Source organism: Pteropus alecto, unplaced genomic scaffold (assembly GCF_000325575.1).
Source record: "Pteropus alecto unplaced genomic scaffold, ASM32557v1 scaffold88, whole genome shotgun sequence".
In the NCBI taxonomy this organism is placed as follows: Eukaryota; Metazoa; Chordata; class Mammalia; order Chiroptera; family Pteropodidae; genus Pteropus; species Pteropus alecto.
In genome coordinates this window covers 11,719,890-11,739,975 of record NW_006494611.1, presented here as the reverse complement: position 1 = coordinate 11,739,975, position 20,086 = coordinate 11,719,890, and the positions used below count along the sequence as shown (strand labels likewise).

General features: G+C 40.2%; 1 protein-coding gene across 3 annotated transcripts in view; it reads left to right on the top strand.

Annotated features, from left to right (window-relative positions):
- Positions 1–19,908, top strand: part of LCOR (ligand dependent nuclear receptor corepressor) — a 112,249-nt gene extending 92,341 nt beyond the window's left edge. For all 3 annotated transcript variants that reach the window (XM_006925917.3, XM_025042343.1, XM_015599890.2), the window contains one exon: positions 11,045–19,908. In XM_006925917.3, coding sequence (XP_006925979.2) covers positions 11,045–15,374 — 4,330 coding nt within the window. In that variant the 3' untranslated portion in view covers positions 15,375–19,908. The remainder of the gene's footprint in view (positions 1–11,044) is intronic.
- Positions 19,909–20,086: the final 178 nt, after the last annotated feature.

Here is a 20,086-nt window from a genome sequence, read left to right as displayed (position 1 = left end):
CCCTTTATTGAATAAGAAGGCCCTAAAAACCTTAGGTCCCAACTTTGCATCGTAGCATTTTCTAAAGGGAAAATATAGAACTGGTTGTCGTTTTATTTAAAACAAGTACATTTTGTTAAGTTTTTATTATGAACAGTATGAATGCGATGGTATTTTCATGAAATTGGCTTGAGCAGTTTACTTTTTATTTTGATTAATTTCAAGGTATATTATTCATAATTTTTCCTTTGTTGTGTGCGGGCTAGTTCTGCCTTGAATATTAAACCACAGAGTTCAAGGGTTCATTGGATATAATCGGTCTCAATCAGAACAACCTTCTAAGAATACAAGGTCCTACACCAGATCCATTGAATCAGTTTATAAGAGTGAGGCTTGAATGTGCTAATATATTTTCAAAATGTAACGGGAAGTGTTTTAGTTTGAGGTTTTTAAGTTTAATTGTATTTTTTTTAATTCTTGCATTTTAAAGTTTATTCAGCAAATCTTATTTTTCTAATTGTGGCAAAAGACACAACATAAATTTTATTTAACCGTCTTAACCGTTTTTGAGTCTCAGTAGTGTTCAGTTCAGCAGTGTTAAGTATATTCACATTGTTGTGGCAATAGGAGGTTTTGACTAAGCCACTGATTAAACACTGTTGGTCCCATTCTAATCTTTCATTTTTTTAAATGAAAAACATGGAAATTGGGGAGTTTAAGGGACTTGCCCTCCTCACATAATGAGCTACCCCTTAAGATTCTTGAGACCAAACCATTATACTTATCTCTAAACCACTTTGGCTTTCTTGATTCAACCCAGAATTAGAATGAATGAGGGGTTTTATCTACTAATAATTTTTAGTTTCACTTTTAACTAAACCTCAATTATTAATTTAGTTGTACCTTTGAATAGACATATTGCTTTTTAGAAAGAAACCTATATTATAAAATTACCAATAAAAATTACATTTGAAGCATATAAAAATTCATTTTTAAATAGAAGTTATTGCTGACTCAGTACTGGAGGAGGTGAATCTTAAAGAGTAGGTAGGACATAGAGGAGGAGAGAATATCACAAGTTTAAGAGGCAAATTTGATGGGCCTGGTTTAAATCTTGAATAAGTTACTGGAATTTTCTGAGCCTCAGTTTTTTTATCTGTGAAAGAGGGCTTGTACTGCCTCCCTCGGAGATATGCTATGAGATTAATAGTGTAAAATACTTAACGCTATGCCAAGCTCTTTGCAAATGCTCCATAAAATGAAAGCTAAGAGTGAACACCTGGCAAGAGTTAATTTAGTGTGAGAAAACCAGTTTGGGAGTTGTAGAGGAGACTTTTATATTGATTAGAACTTTGAAAGCCAGGCAGATGAATTTATATTAGACTGGGACACTGGGCAGCCAGTTTTGTTTTACTCTTCATTAAAATGTTGGAGCTATAATTGAAACCTGGAATACTGCTTCTTTGTATTTCTTGGTCCTGTTTCAGAGGAATTATCAAATTAATCATTCTTCATTTCTTTTTAAAGAATAAAAAGAATAAACGTTGTTTGGAAAGTAGATGTTTAAGATTTAAAATCTTAAATAGAGTTTCTCTGCCTTTCCATTGTATACAGAGCTTTTTGTATATTCAAGGTTGAAAATTTACAAGCTTTGAATCTAGCTTTTTATTTTTATGTAGTGGTAGAGTCAATAACAAAATTTAAGAGCTAAGTGTAGGAATTTGTGCGTGCATAGTGTTTAATCACTAAAACTAGTTTTCCAGTGAAAGAATTTGGGGCTCTTCTGCCTATGTAATTTAACTTGTTATACTCTTACCAAATGAGAGCTCTGCACATTTCAAACAGATAATTCAGATCCTAGCTAGCACAATGTAGAGATGTTTGTTACAATGTCTATTAAATTGACTTGAGATAGTTTGCCAGGAAAACCTGGTAGTGTAACTTCAGCTAGATAGAGTTGGATTAAGAAGAAAACCAGAATAGCAAATTCTTACGAAGTGCTAAGAATTGGCAAGTCTGTGTAGACCAGTTTTTCACACTGGATCAACCAGTTGTGACCTATTGGTTGTAAGATCAATTTACTGGGTCCTAACCAACATTTTTTTTTTTTTTTTAAGAGAACCAGAGTACATAGCTTATAATAAAGATAAATACTATTTCATTGAAATGTGTGTCATCAGACACATACAAACTGGAATGTGTGTGCCGGGTCACTTTGTAAAAAGTTTTTCTTGTTCTGGGTTGCAATAAAAAAACAAATGACTTTTGAAAGCTGTTATGCAAGCCATATCTTTCATCCCAGTTTTTCTGGTGCCTTGTAAGAACATTCTAGCAATCTCCTGTGTGCTTACAGTTAGGAGTGCACACTCTTACTACTTAACTATCTGACCTTCAGAATTCCTTTCTTCCTTTCCCTGCTTCAGATCTGAACTCATTTTCATTGAAAGTTTATTCTTTTCCTTTCTGATTATATGTCAAAATATTTTCTCTGCCATTTTCAATTCCTTGAAAAACATCTTAGAGAAATTATTTTCACTACATAGTAATTTATTGGGTTAGTTTATTCATTACTTACTTACACCTGAGATGAACTGAGCCTTAAGTTTTAGGCGGTGAAGCTACCAAGTTAAAGAGGACAAAGTCCTGGACCTAGAGAAAGCTCACAATCCAGTGGAAGAGATAGCCAAGTTAGCTGTTACCATGCAGTATAAGTGCTATTTAATAAAAAGAAACAAACCATGAGAGTAGAGTAAGAAATATATAACATGGCCCCCAAAGAGAAGGTCCTAAGGAGGACAGAGTGTGAGCCAGTGGGAAGTGGACAGAAGTTTTGTGCAAAAAAAGTGGGATTAGATTTTATGCTTTAAGAAGATGGCAATTCTGGATAATGTGAAGCAAACCCTAACGAGGGGAAACTATTGGCAAGGGGCTTAGAATATAGTGTTCTCCAAGGGGAATTAAATTAGTGTTGTTGAATTGGTTAGTGTATTGGAAGCAAGAGAAGTCATGGAACTGGGGCTGAGACTGAGGTAGAAAGAGTTAACACCTCAGTTGAGAATACATATGTGAGTGTGCGTGTGTGTGTTTAGTAATACTTTGTCTTCCCGTGTTCCTGAGTGAAAACTTGAATATACAGATGATTCTGCTTAGTTCACCCCACTCCAGTATCTTCCTAACAGTGGTCTTGAGTGTTTCCAGAAAGAGGTCGTTGGCGATGGTTTTAGAGGACTTAATTCTAGGAGCACCCCAGAATGAATGGTAGACACAGAAATACTTTGCTTTTCTCTGTGCTTTAAATTTTAAAACATATATACCTCCTCCTTGAGGTGAACAAGTGAGAAATAACATTAAATCTTCTATAAGCTATCTTAGAAATCCTTTTCTAATGTTTGACATTTTACAAAGTAGTCTACGTCCTTTAAATAATTACAGTTATTTCTTAGTGCCGTCGTTTACTATAGGACAACAAAAGTAGAATTTGCCACTTTTAAGGATTATACCACAGATTTGTCTGATTTCAAAAAGGGGTATTAAGAACCTTGAGAACGTGAGAAAAGTTGGGATATAGAAAATCCCATAAAAATCTTGAAAAACTCAGGATACTATCAAATATCTGCTTATTTAGAGATACAGTCTGCTAGCCTCCCTCTTCCTTTCACACAAAAAGAAATTAGGATTATTTGCTTAAAATGTATTTTATTTCTTGAGAGAAAAAAATATTTGTATTGCTGGGATCTATCATGCAAACTGTTAAATGTCTTTCTGTTTGTGTCAACTCCCATTGCCTCCTTTATGACTCCGCCCCCAACATACACACTGTACTGCAGGTGGTGGTGTGGGTTTTCGTTTGAGTTTATCATTATTGTTGTTATTACCAAAGAAGTACATTTCCATCATAATGGGAATCTCATCTGGGCTCTGACTCTCAGCCCCACTCCAGGGAAACCATACAGTCCTGTGTCTCTACTGGGCCTTGACAAATATTTCTCCTCATCCCCTCTTTAAAAGAGCATCATGATGCTGTGCATCATTTCTGGCTTTGGGAATGAGCACTTCTGTATTCTGCTTAAGCAGTGGTATTATTTTCGTCCATTATTGCCCTGGTTGTTTAAATTGGGAATAAAGAACAACATAAATTTAATCCCCTACCTGACCAAAAAAAAAAAAAAAAAAGCCAGTTTCACTAGCTTGTCATGAGTTTTCAAGTAATCCTGACCTTATAAAAGGCCAGTTATGCCTTTAACATCCAGATCTCTCTTTAATTTGGTTTCACTAACTCAGGCCAGTGATAGACACTTTTTTTTTTTTCCAGTTCAAATCAGCCCTAGGAAGAGGTCTCTTCCTCAAGTCTATTTCAGAGTGTTTTTTTGGTTATAATACTCATTAGATTAATAATTTAGGTCTGTGTTCTCACCAAATCCATACTTGGTTATATTTCTTGGAGATATTTATTCCCCCACTTCCAGAAACTATCTTTTTTATTTTATTTTTAATTTATGCCATCCAGTCCAAAATCCCATGTCTTTCACAGCCTCTGAACCCTCCTTCCTTTTGTTTAAATTAACATCAAATATAGTGTATTTGGCCTAAGATGCATAGTCTTACCTGGGATGATAGAAACAAAAATTAAGTGGGGGGAGAAAACTTTTTCAGAAATAGTTTGACAGAAGTGTCTGTTTTGTGAGCCCATTACATTCCTGGAAAGGAGATAGAGGTGTTACTTTACCTCCTGTTCAGACTTCCTGCTCACCAAGTAACTTTCTGATGATAATTTGGCTACCTGGGTACATTTGCTGATGGGAGAAATATGTTAAAGAGTGAACATGAGACTCTCCTTGATAATTATATTTGTTATTATAATTTAATAAGTTTGACAGACTGATTAAATTGAAGAGAAATAGATAAAATATACAAGCCTTAAACTGTTCCTATCCGATTCAGATCTGCTCTGAATAATAATAGCCTTTTATCAGGGATATTAAGCCCTGAGATACTGAAAAGCTAGCAAACTATGGCTGCATGCCCAGTAAAGTATCTCCTTTCTCCTGTTTTAGATTATTAATGAATAATTTTTTGAGTCTTTATTCTGCCTTTTAGTGAACTTGGTTAAGAACACAGTAAACTTAGAAACCTATTACAAAATGATTGTCGTTTGTTTTAGATCAGTAGTTCTTAATTATTTTTCCACTCCATACCTGATGGCAAGCAACGAGATGTCGTGTTGCTATCAGCAATGGTGGCTCACTGAGGCTAATACTCTTTACAGGGTAAAGAGATATACATACATCCTGGATTTGAACCCCCTTCCCCAAACACATACACCATCTCTCATGATTCTGATCTCTGGGGAGCAATAATTCTTCTTAACCCCAACTTTGAGAATTGCTTATTCTATCTGAAGCCATCTAAATTCAAACTTAGATAATTTGAACTTAAACTACCTAGAAATGAGGTATTAAACTGCCTGACTTTAAGAGGTCACTTTCTGTTCTGTGATCTTAGGAACCTTTTCTATTGTCACCTTTACCTACCTTTCTACTGTTTCTCCTAGTTCAGTTTCATGGAAAGGAACTTATTAAGTAGTTTAGAGGTACAGCTATACATGGCTTTTTAGAGAATGAAAAAATAAATCACACCCCATGCCATCTTCTCCTCTACTACATACATACACACACACACACACACAAAAAAAATTTGCTGTAGCCCTTGGAATATTCCCGTATCCAGGTATGATGTGAAATAGCAGAGGGTAGATGCGTTTCCCAGTTTAGAGCGAGGACTTGTCAGCAGACTTATCCAGCCCCTTGAATATACTTATATTTTTGGTGCTCGACGTATCAGAAGTGAAGTATTAGGGAACATAATTTCAGATTATTGTCTGGCAAAAAAAAAAACAAAAACAAAAATCAACTCTTATTACCTTGAAGGGGGGCTGATGATGGATTTTTATGGGTTTTTTTGTATTTCAAAAGAAGAATCAAGACTAGTTTACAGCTCTTAACAATTTTGTCTACTCTCCCTCAAGTGCTTTCTAGCTTTCTCTCCCCTTTTGTTTTCCTGGGACTCCCTTTTTCTGCTACTAAGATTAGCTCCCATTCAAACACGATTCACTGTCTCTGTTGATCTTTTTCAGTCAAGAAGAATATGTTTGGGTTATTATCAGTGATATTGAATTTGGCATCAAGCAGTTTTATTGGTAGAGAGCAGATATTGGAGAGACTACCTGAATCCATCAATCTCAAATGCCAGACTCTTAAAATTGTCATTTCAGCTTTCTGCCACATCTCTATTTGATCTTTTACCCTATCCTGAGGTAACATAAGCATTGACCAGCCACCATTTATATTAACCACAAGAACGCTTTACTTCGGGAATTTAAGTATTGCAGTATTGACAAAGTAGGCAAGTTCTGCTGTGTCTAACCTCTGATCTGGAAAAACATCATTGAGTAAATCATTAAAGATAAGGTTACGAAATAACACATCATTCCTAAACTATGCCTTTCCACATTTTTATGAATATTATCTTATCCTTTTACCACACCCTTAAGAATTAGGCATTGAAATGGAGCTAGAAAGGCAAAGCAGTCAAGGTCATGCAGGCTACTTCTCACCAAGGGGAGAAACTCAAAACTAGTCCAGGTAGTTGGAAGTCAAGTTTCTCTCTTCCTACAGCCCTTCCTGCCATTCACCAGTCCCTAGGCTCTTACTGCTCTTTAGTAGTGAAGTATTTCTGATTGACAAATAATTCACTCAACTATTACAGAGTCCTGTTGTTGAACAAAAGAAACAAGAACTCAAGCAATTTCAAAATCTGTGATGAATTATTGTTCTGAAAAAGATCTGATGTAGTCGAATGTGAAGGATATACTGTGAGACGGACTATAATCACTGGACTGAAACGTAGTGCTTCCCCTTAGGTCTAGTGAATGGTCTGCAGGACCATTCTGGTTTCCCTCTTTTCTGCCTAGGAGGATTCTAAATCAGGACAAATGCTATATTTAGGCTGTATTAAAGGCCTAACACTATTGGAAAATTTGGATAACTAAAAACATTGGTAAAAACTAGCTGTTTAAAACTCAGGCAAACTGGCTAGCCTAGCATCCATCTTTTTTTAAAACATGAGAAAAAATAGTAATAGAGTTGAACTTCAGGAAGTTGAGATTAATTTTTTAAATATTTGAATGATATGAAATTAAAATTTATCTAAACTTAGGTCCTATTGAGAAAATGTCTAGAGAAAAACAAGATAAGCTGGATAATTTAGAGGCACAGTCAAAAGTGATTTTATTACTATAGTTATAAAGTTAGCTATTATAACACAGCCATTTAATGAAACCTGGACAAAGGTTAGTATTAATGTAGAGGTTCTCAGATCCAAGTGAAGCTACTGGTGGGGTTCATGCCTGTGTGTCCAGTTGCCTACCAGACAACTCAGATTCAGAATCTTATCAACACTTCAGCTCAGCGTGTACAGAATGGAACTCATCAGACACGCACACACCCCAACAGTCATCAGCCACCGGCTTCATTGCCTGTGTTTCTATCTCAGTAAATGGTGCTGCCCAGGTATATTGTGAATCCCAGACACTAAAGCCTACTTCCAGAGCACAGTCGCCAGCATGAAAATGTGTCCCGAAGATGTTCACAGACTTCGGTGATGATTGTGCTTTTTGAGTTGGGGAGAACCATTCATCTCTTCCATTTTTTCTACAATAAGATTCCAGGCTATTTCTTAATCTTTCTCGAAGACCATAAGCACCCTTTTTGCCTTTTTCCTGTATTGCTAAAATGCATTTAGAGTATAATCTTTGATGCACTGAAAAGGCAGTAATATCTCATTTGTAGTCATGTATCTCAAAAACATCAGAAACACATCCAAGGACCCAAAACTGAGGAACTAAGGCCTCTGAGCAGCTGAAGTTGTTAGAGAATCCATGTACTTTATTCAAAAAACTATTCTTCAAGCCCTCGTTCAGAGCCTATTTATTTTTACTTAAAGTGAGCAGAAGAATGGGGCTCCTAAACACAGCCTCTATTTGGAAGCCAATGAGAAGAAAGATTTTTGTAAACACCGCTACTGAGGCTGTTTTGTGTTTAGGCGGACAGATTTACTTAATTGAGTAGCCCCCCAGACTATCAGTATATTTCAGTTTAGTATAATAAAAATATGCCTAACTTTAATAATAGTACACATGGTAATAACCCTGAGTCATAAAGGTAGAATAAATTATATTCAGAAGAGGATATAATTTTTAAATGACTTCTCTCAAAAATATTTTAAAATGTACAAATGTTTGGTACTTGAAGGGAAAACTTTATCTAGAAAAGTATCATTTTTTAGTTTGTTAAAAAACAATGCACGTTCTGGATCTCTGAGTTATTAGTGTTGAAGTATATTTAATGTGATTGGCTGACAGTGATGGTAACTGGTATTTGTATAAACTTAGCAGGTTTTTCTTTGTAGCAATTCCATGTGGTAGTTGTGGCAGATTCTCAACTAAGACCCAAAATGGTTAAGTGTTTTGACCAAAGTCACCCAGGTAGTAAGTGGGAGACTGCTCTCTACCATCTCACAGTATCATATCCTGTGACACATACAGACACACCTTGTTTTATCACACTTCACTTTATTGTGTTTCACAGATGTTACATTTTTTTACAAATTGAAGGCAAGATGCTCTACCAACAAAATGATTAGGACTTGGTGTATTGTGATACTCACTTTATTGCGGTGGTCCACACCCACAGCATCTCTGAGTGATACGTGTATTATGCTCTTGGTACCACCTGGTGGACATAGCCACAAAGTATCTTCAGCAGAGGCCTGACTTCTCAAGGTGCAGAGTCTGTAGCTGCAAGAGGAGTTTGTTAAACTCCTGTGTATATCTCGTTGAGTCCTAGAGTTGGACATGACTTAACAGCCCCTCACCCAAGGGTGTCACTGGTGTCTCCCGTGTCCTGAAGGAAGGAGATAATGTTCGCCATCCTCACACAGTAGGAGTAAATTCTTTCTGTTGCCCTTCCAGACATTGCCTTTTTAAAACTTTTTCCCGAAAGATGATATACAGACAGAAAAATACACTTATCATAATTGTACTGCTCAAGGAGTTTTTTTTCTCATTGCTTTTGGCCTTTTCATTTTGCTAGATTTTTGTCCCATTGCCAGCATGTACTTTAAAGTTCACCATCCCCTGCACCTGTTATAACATTTCTGTAGTAATCTTTTTTCTTGGTTTATTCACAATTAAGTGATCAATTTCAGGTTTGAGACAGGAATTTTCTAAGATGTGTTTATAATCCATAGTCTAAAGTAGGCCCTTTCAGATATCTAGAGTACCACTGAATAAAACAACTCTCTAGCTAGTTGTGAATATAAAAACACAGTATAACCTTTCTCTTGTAAAGCAGTTTTAACAACAGATGTCACTAATGGTTTCTTTATTTTGTTTTATATTTAGACATGATCCAGCCACTTTATTCACCACTTGGTCTTAAAAACCTCCCTGAGTTAGGAACAGGGAAACTAAAAGTAAACATCTGCTTTTTTTGTGCTCTGTGCTTCGTGTACATTACCTAATATCACAACGGTTCTTTGAAATATTGATATTCAGTTCCAACTTACATATGAGAAAACCAAGGTTCAGAAAGGTTAAGTAATTTGTCCCAGATCCTGTATAGTAAATGTCAGAGTGAGAAGTAGAATATAGGTTTTTCATATTTCACAGTCAATGTTCCTTTCTCTAAAACCACACTGCTTCAGAGGCCAGAGGAGGATGGAAAGGCAGGAGGCTGATGTAGGCTGTCTAGGGTAATAAGCCTTCCTATAAGGCACCTCATGGATGGGAGATAAAGGCACAGATTGAAGAAAAGAAGTCATCGGAAGTTATCTAACAGCATCTGTTCAATACACATTTATACAGTTGCCCTCAGTGCTCTGCCTTGTTACATGGTCAGATAATAGTCTCCTGAGGAATTAAAATTCAGAAAGAAAGAGATTGAGAAGTTGTATAAAACTCCAGAAAACTGAAGCACTCCAACCGCATGGCCTTAGTAAAAACCAAACATCCAGAAACACTAAGCAGCTCTTGAAAACACTTAGCTGACTGAGAAGAGTTGCCTTTAACCTGTCTTGAATCTACTATCATCCTTTCCCACCACCCCCACCGTCCAGGTTAAACTGTAGTGAGAATTGCCCTGGATAACTTGTGAAAACGGTTCTTTAACATAGAACGACTTGCTGTGGATCACTGTGAAATGTTTTTCAGAAGTCTAAGAGAATGTAACAAATGGGGCTTGACTGAAGACACAGTCGTACCACTTCGCAGTGACAGAGCCATACCGTTTAAATGCCTTATAAGAGGCTTTTATAGCAGTGGTTTGGGGAAGCTCAGGAGATGAAAAGATTAAAAATCCATCACTGTCAGCCAGTCACATATCCTTACTTAGAGGCTAGGAACCAGAAATTGCTTTTCATTCCATTGTTCAATGTGTCTGACATGTGAAATTATTGATCTCTAATCCTCCATGCCCTAGAAAAGGGGTAGAGTTCCTGCATCGCTGTCTGCAGAATTACATAGTCCAGCCAATTGGTCATACTGAAAAACCATGTTAAAACTGTAATTTCTCTAAGTATTTCTAAACTGAGATTTGAAATACAGTATCTGAATTTTTGTCAGTGTTGCGGACTTAGAAAAAAATGATCATTTAACAGGAGTACCCAGGCTTAACACAAAAGTATATGTTGAGCAACTGGAATTAATGTGGCCAGAATTTTATTTTTTGAAAAAAAAATTTCTGTATTTTTTCTCTATAATAAAGTTATTTGTGAATGGTCACTTAAAAAGCATGAAGGGTGTCACTAAAAATTGAGAATATAACCGCCTTATATTTTAACTAGGTAAATATTCATTTATTGAATTAAAAGTATATGGGCATTTAGAAGCAATTTTGGTCAGAGTGTTACTGTCTTTATAGCATGAGTAAGATCTGGTGATTTTCGTAATGTAAATATGGTTCTTTGGAAAATGACCATACTAATTCCTTCTTTCTCTTTGTCTGTCTAGTGAGAACTCAACAGAGGCAATAGCAGTAGATTCTAACAATCAGTCGAAGTCCCCCCTGGAGAAGTTTATGGTCAAACTGTGCACTCATCATCAGAAGCAGTTCATTCGTGTTCTCAGCGACCTGTACACTGAATCCCAGCCAAGCACTGAGGACCCACGACCTTCGGATTCTGGAGCAATGGATGCATCCACCTGCAATGCTGGGTGTGCCCAGCTAGGCACCAAACATAAGGAAAACGATGCTCCATGTCTTGATACAAAATCTCCTCCTTCTGTAGATTCATTAGTAGACTCATTAGGCTCTCAGAGCCCTCCACACTTGGCAGAAAAGGCCCTGAAGGAGCCTCTTCCTGAGACAAATTCTGTAGATGGAAGAGAGAATGCCCTGACCGTTGTCCAGAAGAAGTCCTCTGAGCTTCCAACCACTAAACCTAATTCTGGGAGTTCAGTGGATAGCTCCACTCCGGGATACCTCACTGCATCTAATTCTCCTTCGTTCAACTTCCACATCTCTAAGAGCTTGGAGGGGCAAACCACTGGACAGGAGCAAGACACAAATGTGAAAACACGTGAGGATGGTAAAGACCGTGTGCAGAGTTCAGCTTTAGTAGAAAGTCTAATTACCATGAAAGTGGCAGCTGAGAATAGTGAAGAGAGCAACAACTGTATCGTTTCTCAAAGAAATTCATTCAGAGCTTTATCAGAAGAGGCTTGGGACTCAGGGTTTGTGGGGAATTCACCTAGAACTGCTGACAAAGAGAATACTTTACAGTGTGGCTCAAAAACACCTTTCCACCAGGATTTAGAGGCAAGTGAACAAGATTCAAGGCCAAAGCAAGAGAACCATCTTCACTCACTAGGAAGAAATAAGGTGGATTACCATTTGCATCCCAGTGATAAGGGCCAGTTTGATCATTCCAAAGATGGTTGGTTAGCCCCCAGCCCCATGCCTGCTGTACACAAAGCATCTAATGGACATTCACGAACCAAGATGTTATCACCCTCCATCAAGACAGCTCGGAAAAGCAAAAGAGCATCAGGGCTGCGGATAAACGATTATGATAACCAGTGTGATGTCGTTTATATCAGTCAGCCAATAACAGAATACCACTATGAGAATCAAAGATCAATATTATCTTCTCGGAAAACAGCCAGAAAGAGTACTCGAGGATACTTTTTCAATGGTGATTGTTGTGAACTGCCAACCGTTCGCACACTGGCCAGAAATGTATACTCCCAAGAAAAAGCAAGCTGCTCAACACTGGTGTCAGAGGCAGTGGCCACTCCCAAGCAGACCCCTGTAATTTCAACCCCGAGACCTACAGTTGATGGGGAGCTTCCCAGAGACGACGACCCTGAAGAGCCTAATAAAGGAAGGACCTCCCTCAAGGAAGGAGACGGAGATGCTTCATCTGAAAAGGAATCTCAAGAGCCCGAGGTTTGCCCCCTGACAAATAAACCGAATCCGAGCCCATCCCCTGGGCCAGAGGAAACAACAGCCTCCAGCCTGGCGGGGCCCCTCCCCGCTCACCTTCCCGAAGAGGACATGCCAGAGGGCAGCTCCATGGCCTCGGCTCCCACAGCAAGTGGGGTGTCTTCTCCTGGACGAGACCAACAGCCAGTTGAACTGCTGGATACCAAGGAGATGAATGAACCCCAAGACTGTCACCTGGTTCCCTCTGCTGAGAGCTTTTCTGAGGGAGGCACCGAAGATGTTTCTAGGCCTCGTCCTTCTCCAGAAGCAGTCAGTAGAGCGGAAAGTCCTCCGTGCTCAGAACATCAGACTCCTCCAGTGAGCTCGGAGCCGCCCACGTGCCCGGGAAAGGCTGAGGACGACCACAGCATCAGTCATGAGGCCGCGACTGAAGGCACGCGGGACCTAGGTACTGACCCGCTCCTGAAGGAAAGCAGCACATTTACTGAGGAAAACTCCGGTGAAACTGAGGGAGGTGAGGCAGCAGGTGATACAGGAGAATTAGAGGGAGAGGGCAGCGATGCAAAACCGTCTTCAGAAAAAGATACCTGCGAACAAAACATTGACTCACCTGAAGAGAACTCAGACAGGAAGAAAAAAGGTAAAAAATTCCCCGAGGCCTCTGATAGGTGCCTAAGAAGTCAAATTTCAGATTCTCCCTCTTCTGATAGGTGCCTAAGAAATCAAAGTTCTGATTCTAACTCTGCTTGTCCTGAGATCAAGGTTTCTAAAAATCCTGGTGCAAAACGTTCTAAAAAAGAGGAGTCCCCTGACGGGACAACACCTGAGGGCTTTCTGACCGACGGTCTCCATGCAAAAGCTCTGGAGGACGCCGAAAACCCAGATGTCCCTGAAAATCTCTCTGAGAAGGATGCCGAGCAGGAGGGCGAAGGGGGTGGGGTCATCACTAGGCAGACTTTTAAAAACATGTTGGCAAAAGAAGTCAAAAGGGAAGAAGGTGATATTTTCCCCAGCAGTGATCCCATAACCACAGTTGGCCAGCCTTTACCTGGAGAGAGACTGGAAATCTATGTCCAGTCTAAGTTAGGCGAAAAACATGCTCATGACCCCTTAGAAAGTGTTCCATGTACTTTCTCAGAACAGTTAGAAGAGAGGCCAAGACCTGTACCTGCACAAGGTGTGGAGGAAGTTGTAAATGAGGTAGACAGTACAGACACCCAGCATAAAGATGACGACAGCGACGTGCCATCCAGCACACTTGGGTTGTCCAGTAGCGGAAGTGGTGACGCTGCTGGGCCCCCAAAATGGGTACCAAGGCTTACAAGATTGACCTCTTCTACCTACAATCTAAGACATGCTCATTCTCTGGACTCCTTGGATACTACGAAAGTGACTTCCGAAAAGGAAGCAGCACAAGGAAGCCCAACGTCAAAGGACAGTGAAGGGTCAGAGAGTGGAGATCCCTTAGATGAGGATGACGTGGACACAGCGGTCGACGACCAGCCAAAGTTCATGGAATGGTGTGCCGAGGAGGAGAACCAAGAGCTTATTGCCAACTTCAGTGCCCAGTACATGAAAGTGCAGAAGGGCTGGATCCAGTTGGAGAAAGAAGCCCAGCCGACACCAAGAGCAAGGAACAAGTCGGATAAGCTGAAGGAGATTTGGAAAAGCAAGAAAAGGTCACGGAAATGCAGGGGTTCATTGGAGGCTCAAAAGTTTTCTCCTGTTCAGATGTTGTTTATGACGAACTTTAAATTATCTAATGTTTGTAAATGGTTCTTGGAGACGACCGAAACCCGGTCCTTGGTCATCGTAAAGAAGCTCAACACTCGTCTCCCAGGAGATATCCCTCCTGTCAAGCACCCTCTTCAGAAGTACTCCCCTTCCAGCCTGTACCCCAGTTCACTACAGGCTGAACGCTTGAAAAAACACTTGAAGAAATTTCCTGGAGCTACTCCTGCTAAGAACAACTGGAAAACACAGAAGCTCTGGGCTAAACTCCGAGAGAATCCTGACCAAGTAGAGCCTCTAGAGGATGGCAGTGACGCCAGCCTCTGCCCCAATTCTGAAGACAGCATAGAGGAAGTCAAGGAAGGTAGAAATAGCCATCTTCCCACAAACTCACCTACTCCAGCCAGTACCCGGATCCTTAGAAAATATTCCAATATTCGAGGAAAGCTCAGAGCCCAGCAGCGCTTGATCAAGAACGAGAAAATGGAAAGCCCATTCGGTCTGGCTGCAGAAGGTAAACAGGGTTGCAAGAGTGTATGCATCAACCCTCTGATGTCTCCCAAGCTTGCCCTGCAAGTAGATGCAGATGGATTTCCTGTTAAGCCCAGGAGTACCGATGGAATGAAGGGAAGGAAAGGAAAGCAGACGTCCGAAACCTTGCCGAAAGCAGAAGTTCAGAATAAACGCAAGAGGACCGAAGGGGGCAGCTCTCAGGACAAGAAGGACAAGGCGCCTGCGATGAAGGCCAGCAAAGAAAAGCATACTGATGGATCCACCAAAACCCCTGCTGCCAAGAAGCCAGCTGCAAGGGACAGAGTCAGCCAACTGCCCAGAAAGACAACTTTGAAAGAGAATAAAGTGAAGATCCCTAAAAAGTCCTCTGGGAAGAGCTGCCCCGCCTCCAGGAAAGAAAAAGAGAATACAAACAGAAGACCTACCCAGCCCACCTCCTCGGAGACAGTGAGGAAACCTGCAAAGCAAAAAGGGTCAGGTGAATCCTCTTCAAGGCCACAGAAAGTCGCAAACAGGAAGCAGAGCAGTGGAAAGGCTCGGGCCAGACCCCTGACCCAAACCCCAGAGAACAGTGCTGCCCAGAGAAAGCGGAAGCTGCAGGCGAAGCTGGCCTCTTCCCACAGCAAACGGAGGCGGCTGGATACAAAGTGATCGGAAGGGCTGTAGTCGAGAGCCAAACTGTTCTGTAGAAGTAACCCTTTGTTTTGCATTAACTAAATCTGCTTTTACAAGCTTATCAAGCCTTTCAAATCTGCAGTTAATGGAGAACACCACAATTTAAGATGTCAGAAAATGCATCTCACACGGAGAAGGGAACTTGCAGAGTCTTTCTCTGAGTCTGAGTAAGGGAAGTTATATATTATATTCTGGTTGTTCCTTGGGTTTTAAACTTGGAACCAAGCAGTTTTAGTTTTTAAAAGTACAGTGCCTTATTTATCCTTTTTGTTTTTAAATTTACAAAAGCTAAAAAGCTGATCTTTGTGATTAAAGGCTTGTATTTTATACTTGATGCACAAGCACTTGTACTGTAGCCGAGAAGACCACCATCATGCACATAAAAGTAGCTTTCCAGCTGCACCCTGCAGCATCTGTACATGAACAGATGCTCCTCTGCAAACCCCAGCAGTGAACTTCCCTCTCTGTCTTGTTTGTTTGTTTAAATAATGTTTGAAAGCTAAACCAAATCATTTTTATGGTATGTGAAGAATGCAGAGGGAATTTATAATTATTGTAAAAGATTCATATTTCTGTTACCCCTTTTTAAATCCTATTTACTCCTCTTACCTTTCATCTTTTGTCATTTAAAAAAAATGGATTCTAAATCATGTGCCCATGGGACAAAAGGTGTGTCATCAGGTGTTAATCTTGGTTTACACCCTTTAAAATCTATTTCCATTACTGATTCTTACCATCCTCCTTTTTGTTTTGGGCCATGCAGCCTTGCTAGTATTCTAATAAGGTTTTCGTCTTACTTTGGGGGAAAAAATCTGGGATTCTTTTTTCCCTCTTGTGGCTGTAATTTGACAATAGGACGAGAGTGACTTCTGATTTTCTTTCTTACTCTGAGTACTTCCATATTCAAAGAAAGCGAAAATGTTATTTCCAGTAATAGAGAAGTTTAAGAGCGAGTGTCTGCATGTCTGTTTGGGTGCATTTGCCTGTGGCTGTCAGCCACAGATGTCTCCCAGCCCCAGTTCTATAGGAGAATTCTTTCTTCCCCATGCACTATGCTAGGGGGTTCATGAGCTAGGTAATTAGCCCAGGACAGATGGCTTAAATGTGGCCCAGAGTCTCTCTGAGCATCCAGCAAACCACTTCGGCATCAGACTCAGAAAGGTCAAAACAACAAAGTTATGTAAGGGTCACAGCAGCCTTGCAGCTGGAGGAAGCAGCTGTAGCATCTCCTAGTGGGCCCACACACCCTACACCCAGAGCTGATGTTCGCTTGGATGTACACGTGTAGAGTGGGTGTGCATTCTGATTGGTTATCACCATGTTCGTAGTTCATGCTTGTAGTTACCACTCCTGCCTCTGCCCTGTCAGTCTCTGTTCCACAGCTCAAAAGTAAGAGCTGCAGTATTTGTAACTGATGATGTTTGCCTTTCCCAAGTGAAGCCTGAAATTGGTGGCATTGGCTTTACCTTGGTGCCTATAACATTGCTTCATTATAATACCATGTGTACTCAACATTTCCATTGGGCTACTCTACAAAAAGGCTTGATTCTTAAAGCCTCAACCAGCTCCTCTGGCATGCTCTGTCACCAAAATAGGGTTGTATGGACAGCTGCTACTCTGTCTTTTCTATTAAAAAGTGTTCCATTTAGATGGCTTCAGATTAATTTAGATAAACACAGATAGACTTTTTTTTATGCATCAATTCATTTAGATCATGATAAAACAGGCTTTCTACCCATTCTGTAGAAGGTTTGCTATATATGTACAATGAAAACTTCTGATGATTGGATAGGACTGGAGAAAAGCATTTGATTCATGGGAAACTGAGAATTGTGTTGAATGTCATAGATAGCGAAGCTTACTATCTTCAATGAAGCTTTGATCCCCGCCTCCCCCCACCCCCAGTGTTTCTTCTATTCTACGATTCTCTTTTCTTTTTAATATCTTTTACTGTGGCCATTCAGGAGCCACCTATATTAATGACACTGCTAGGTGTGTATGCTGGCAGCCCTTTCTCAGCATTAAGTTGCACAGAAGCATTAATATGTTTTGAGTAGGTTCATTGAATCTTTAAAAAGTGGTTTTAAAGTTTAAAAAGATCTTTTCACATAGTTTTCACTGGATATTGTTTTTGTGGTGACTTAAACAGCCAAGGTTTGCCAACGTCAGGCTTGCTGATTCCTGTACATACATTCAAGGTGCCCTCTTAGCTGCATGTACCTTGGAAGGGTGCTTGCGTTAGGTTAGGGAGAGGTGTGAGGCAGTTCCTGGTTTATAATTCATTCCATTACTTTTCTAAGGTCTTTTTCATTTGTAAAAGCTTGCTTCAAGATAATACCCTTCTCTCCCATTCTAGAAAGCATTTGAGAAAAGTTATCAATGTGTATGTATTTATTTTATACACCTAACAATGCAATGGATGATCTTTAAAATTAACTTACACTTTATAGTAGTGACTACATTTAAATAGGCTGGGATTCTACATAATTAGGAGATTAAAAATTTAGAACTATTTTTGTATTTGTTGAATCTCATTTTTTCCTGATTCAGTTAATTTTGCTAATAGAATAAAGAAAACAACAACAAAAAAAACTTGAGGGCCAGCTCTGAAAGGCCCTTTTACACTTAGAGCAGATGCTGTCCCCCAGATACCTCCAAGCCCAGGCCTGGTATTGAGTCTCCCCTTATTTTTCCTCTCTTACAAAGACCTCTTTCCTGTAGCCATCTTCACAGTACGGCTTGCCACCAAATGTACAGCAGTCTCCCCGACAGGCTGGATTCCAAATCAGAAAGGAATTCTGCTCCTGGGCCTGTGCTCAGTGAAGTGACCGTCCCAGTGCTGGAGCGGAAGCTGATGACCAGAGAACACTGGCATTACCTCTGAGCCTCTGCAGGAGCTGGAAGATGCCTGGGAAGCAGTCACTGAAGCTCAGAGCTGGGCCCTCTTCAAGAGACCCATTTTCTGTCCCACAAGGCTCCCTGGGTTTGGGAGGACAGCGTGGATCCTGCTCCCCGAGCCGGGTCCAAAGGCTCACCCCCGGCACTTCCTCAGACACGTAGCAGTCTTGCAGCGTAGCACAAAGGCCTCGAACCTTTGTTCTCCTCTTGAGGCTTCCTACATAGGAATGTCCTTAACGTCTGTGAATCTGCAATACTCATCCCTTGGCTCCCTTAGGTAGGCCACTTCTGTTGCATGTGTATTACATCAAAGACTTACACACAAGCTTTACCTAAAAACATAATCTCGAGCTCTGGGTTTTGTGCCTCGTTTCTGTCGTACTATGGATAGAAGAGGTTCAGTTAGTCATCCCTTCACATACGCGGTGCTTCTCACGGGACTCTTTTCATATCACATACTGCCCAGGTGAATTTCTCACTGTTCAGGTATGTCACCAGGACAACACTTTCAGACAGGTACTTTGAATTAAAGTTTGGTCTCTCCTGCCTTGTGATAGATTCTGCGGCGAGGGCGGAAGCTGTCACTCTCTTTTATGGGCAGCATTCCTGTTGATCAGTGGACCTAAGAACCAAGTAAGAAAGGTCAACATGCTTTGTGATGCAAGCTGGAGAGGCTATCCTGTCACCATCAACAAGTCTGATGTTTTGTCTTCGCACCTGGGACTGGGCTGGAGTTTCCCAAGGTGCTGGCTCAGGGAGCCACACTCGGTCCTTTTGGTTTTAGGTCAGCCCGTGCAGGCTCTCTTTTGGTTTAGAAATTATCTATCAAGGGTCTATAGACTGTGGGCTGGTCACTCTTTTGTAAATAAAAGTTTGTTGGAACAAATATATGCCCATTTGTTTATGGATTGTCTTTGGCTGCTTTCCAGCAGATTTGAGTAGTTGCAACAGAGACCATATGGCCCACAAAGCCTAAAATATTTACTCTCTGGACCTTTAAAGAAAAGTTTGCTGACCCTTGCTTGAGAAAAGAATCCTTTTTTCAGGAACAAATCTTCCCCGACATATCTTCTTTCTTCTGCTTCTTTTTTTCTCTGTCCTCTTCTTCTTCCTCCTTATCTTACCTCAATTTTGTTCTTCCTTTTATATTTCTTTATTTCTTCTTGCTACAAAAGAGGTATGCTGTATTGCTAGAACACATCAAATACTAGCTCCTGAAACTTGAGCTTCCTTAGCCCCCCATCTTCCTTCTTAGAATCCCCGTCACAGTAGCCAAAGTGAGGCCCTCTAAGCCGATGGAGTCAGCCCGTGAGCAAATAGGAATTCAGAGTTCCAAGATGATGTGGCCTGGGCCTCTCGTTTCACTGTTTTTATCATAGACCTGACTCCGGCTTCACTTCTTGTTTGTTTCTAAAGTAAGCCAAGATTTTGTTTCTTTCGAAATCAGTTGAGACTACTTTAGTTGGATGTTCGTTTTTCTGAACCTCACATTTAGATATGGGAAAAGTCTTCACAGAGGAGAAACAAAGTCCAATCTCAAACCGAAAGCATTGTTCGTTATGTAATATTTTTCATCAGCTTCTAGGAAAATAAAACATGATTGGCACTGGTATTTTTTCAGTCCCATGTTCTTCTTTCAAAATAAATTTGTTAAAGGCAAGCCAACAAATGCAAAATAGGGGCTGGATGTGCTTTAGGATAAAATAATAGAAAATTGGGACCTATTAGATAACCTGAGTGTGACTGAGAAGTTATGGTTTATAGCTTTAGATCAAATTCAGTCAGCTTCC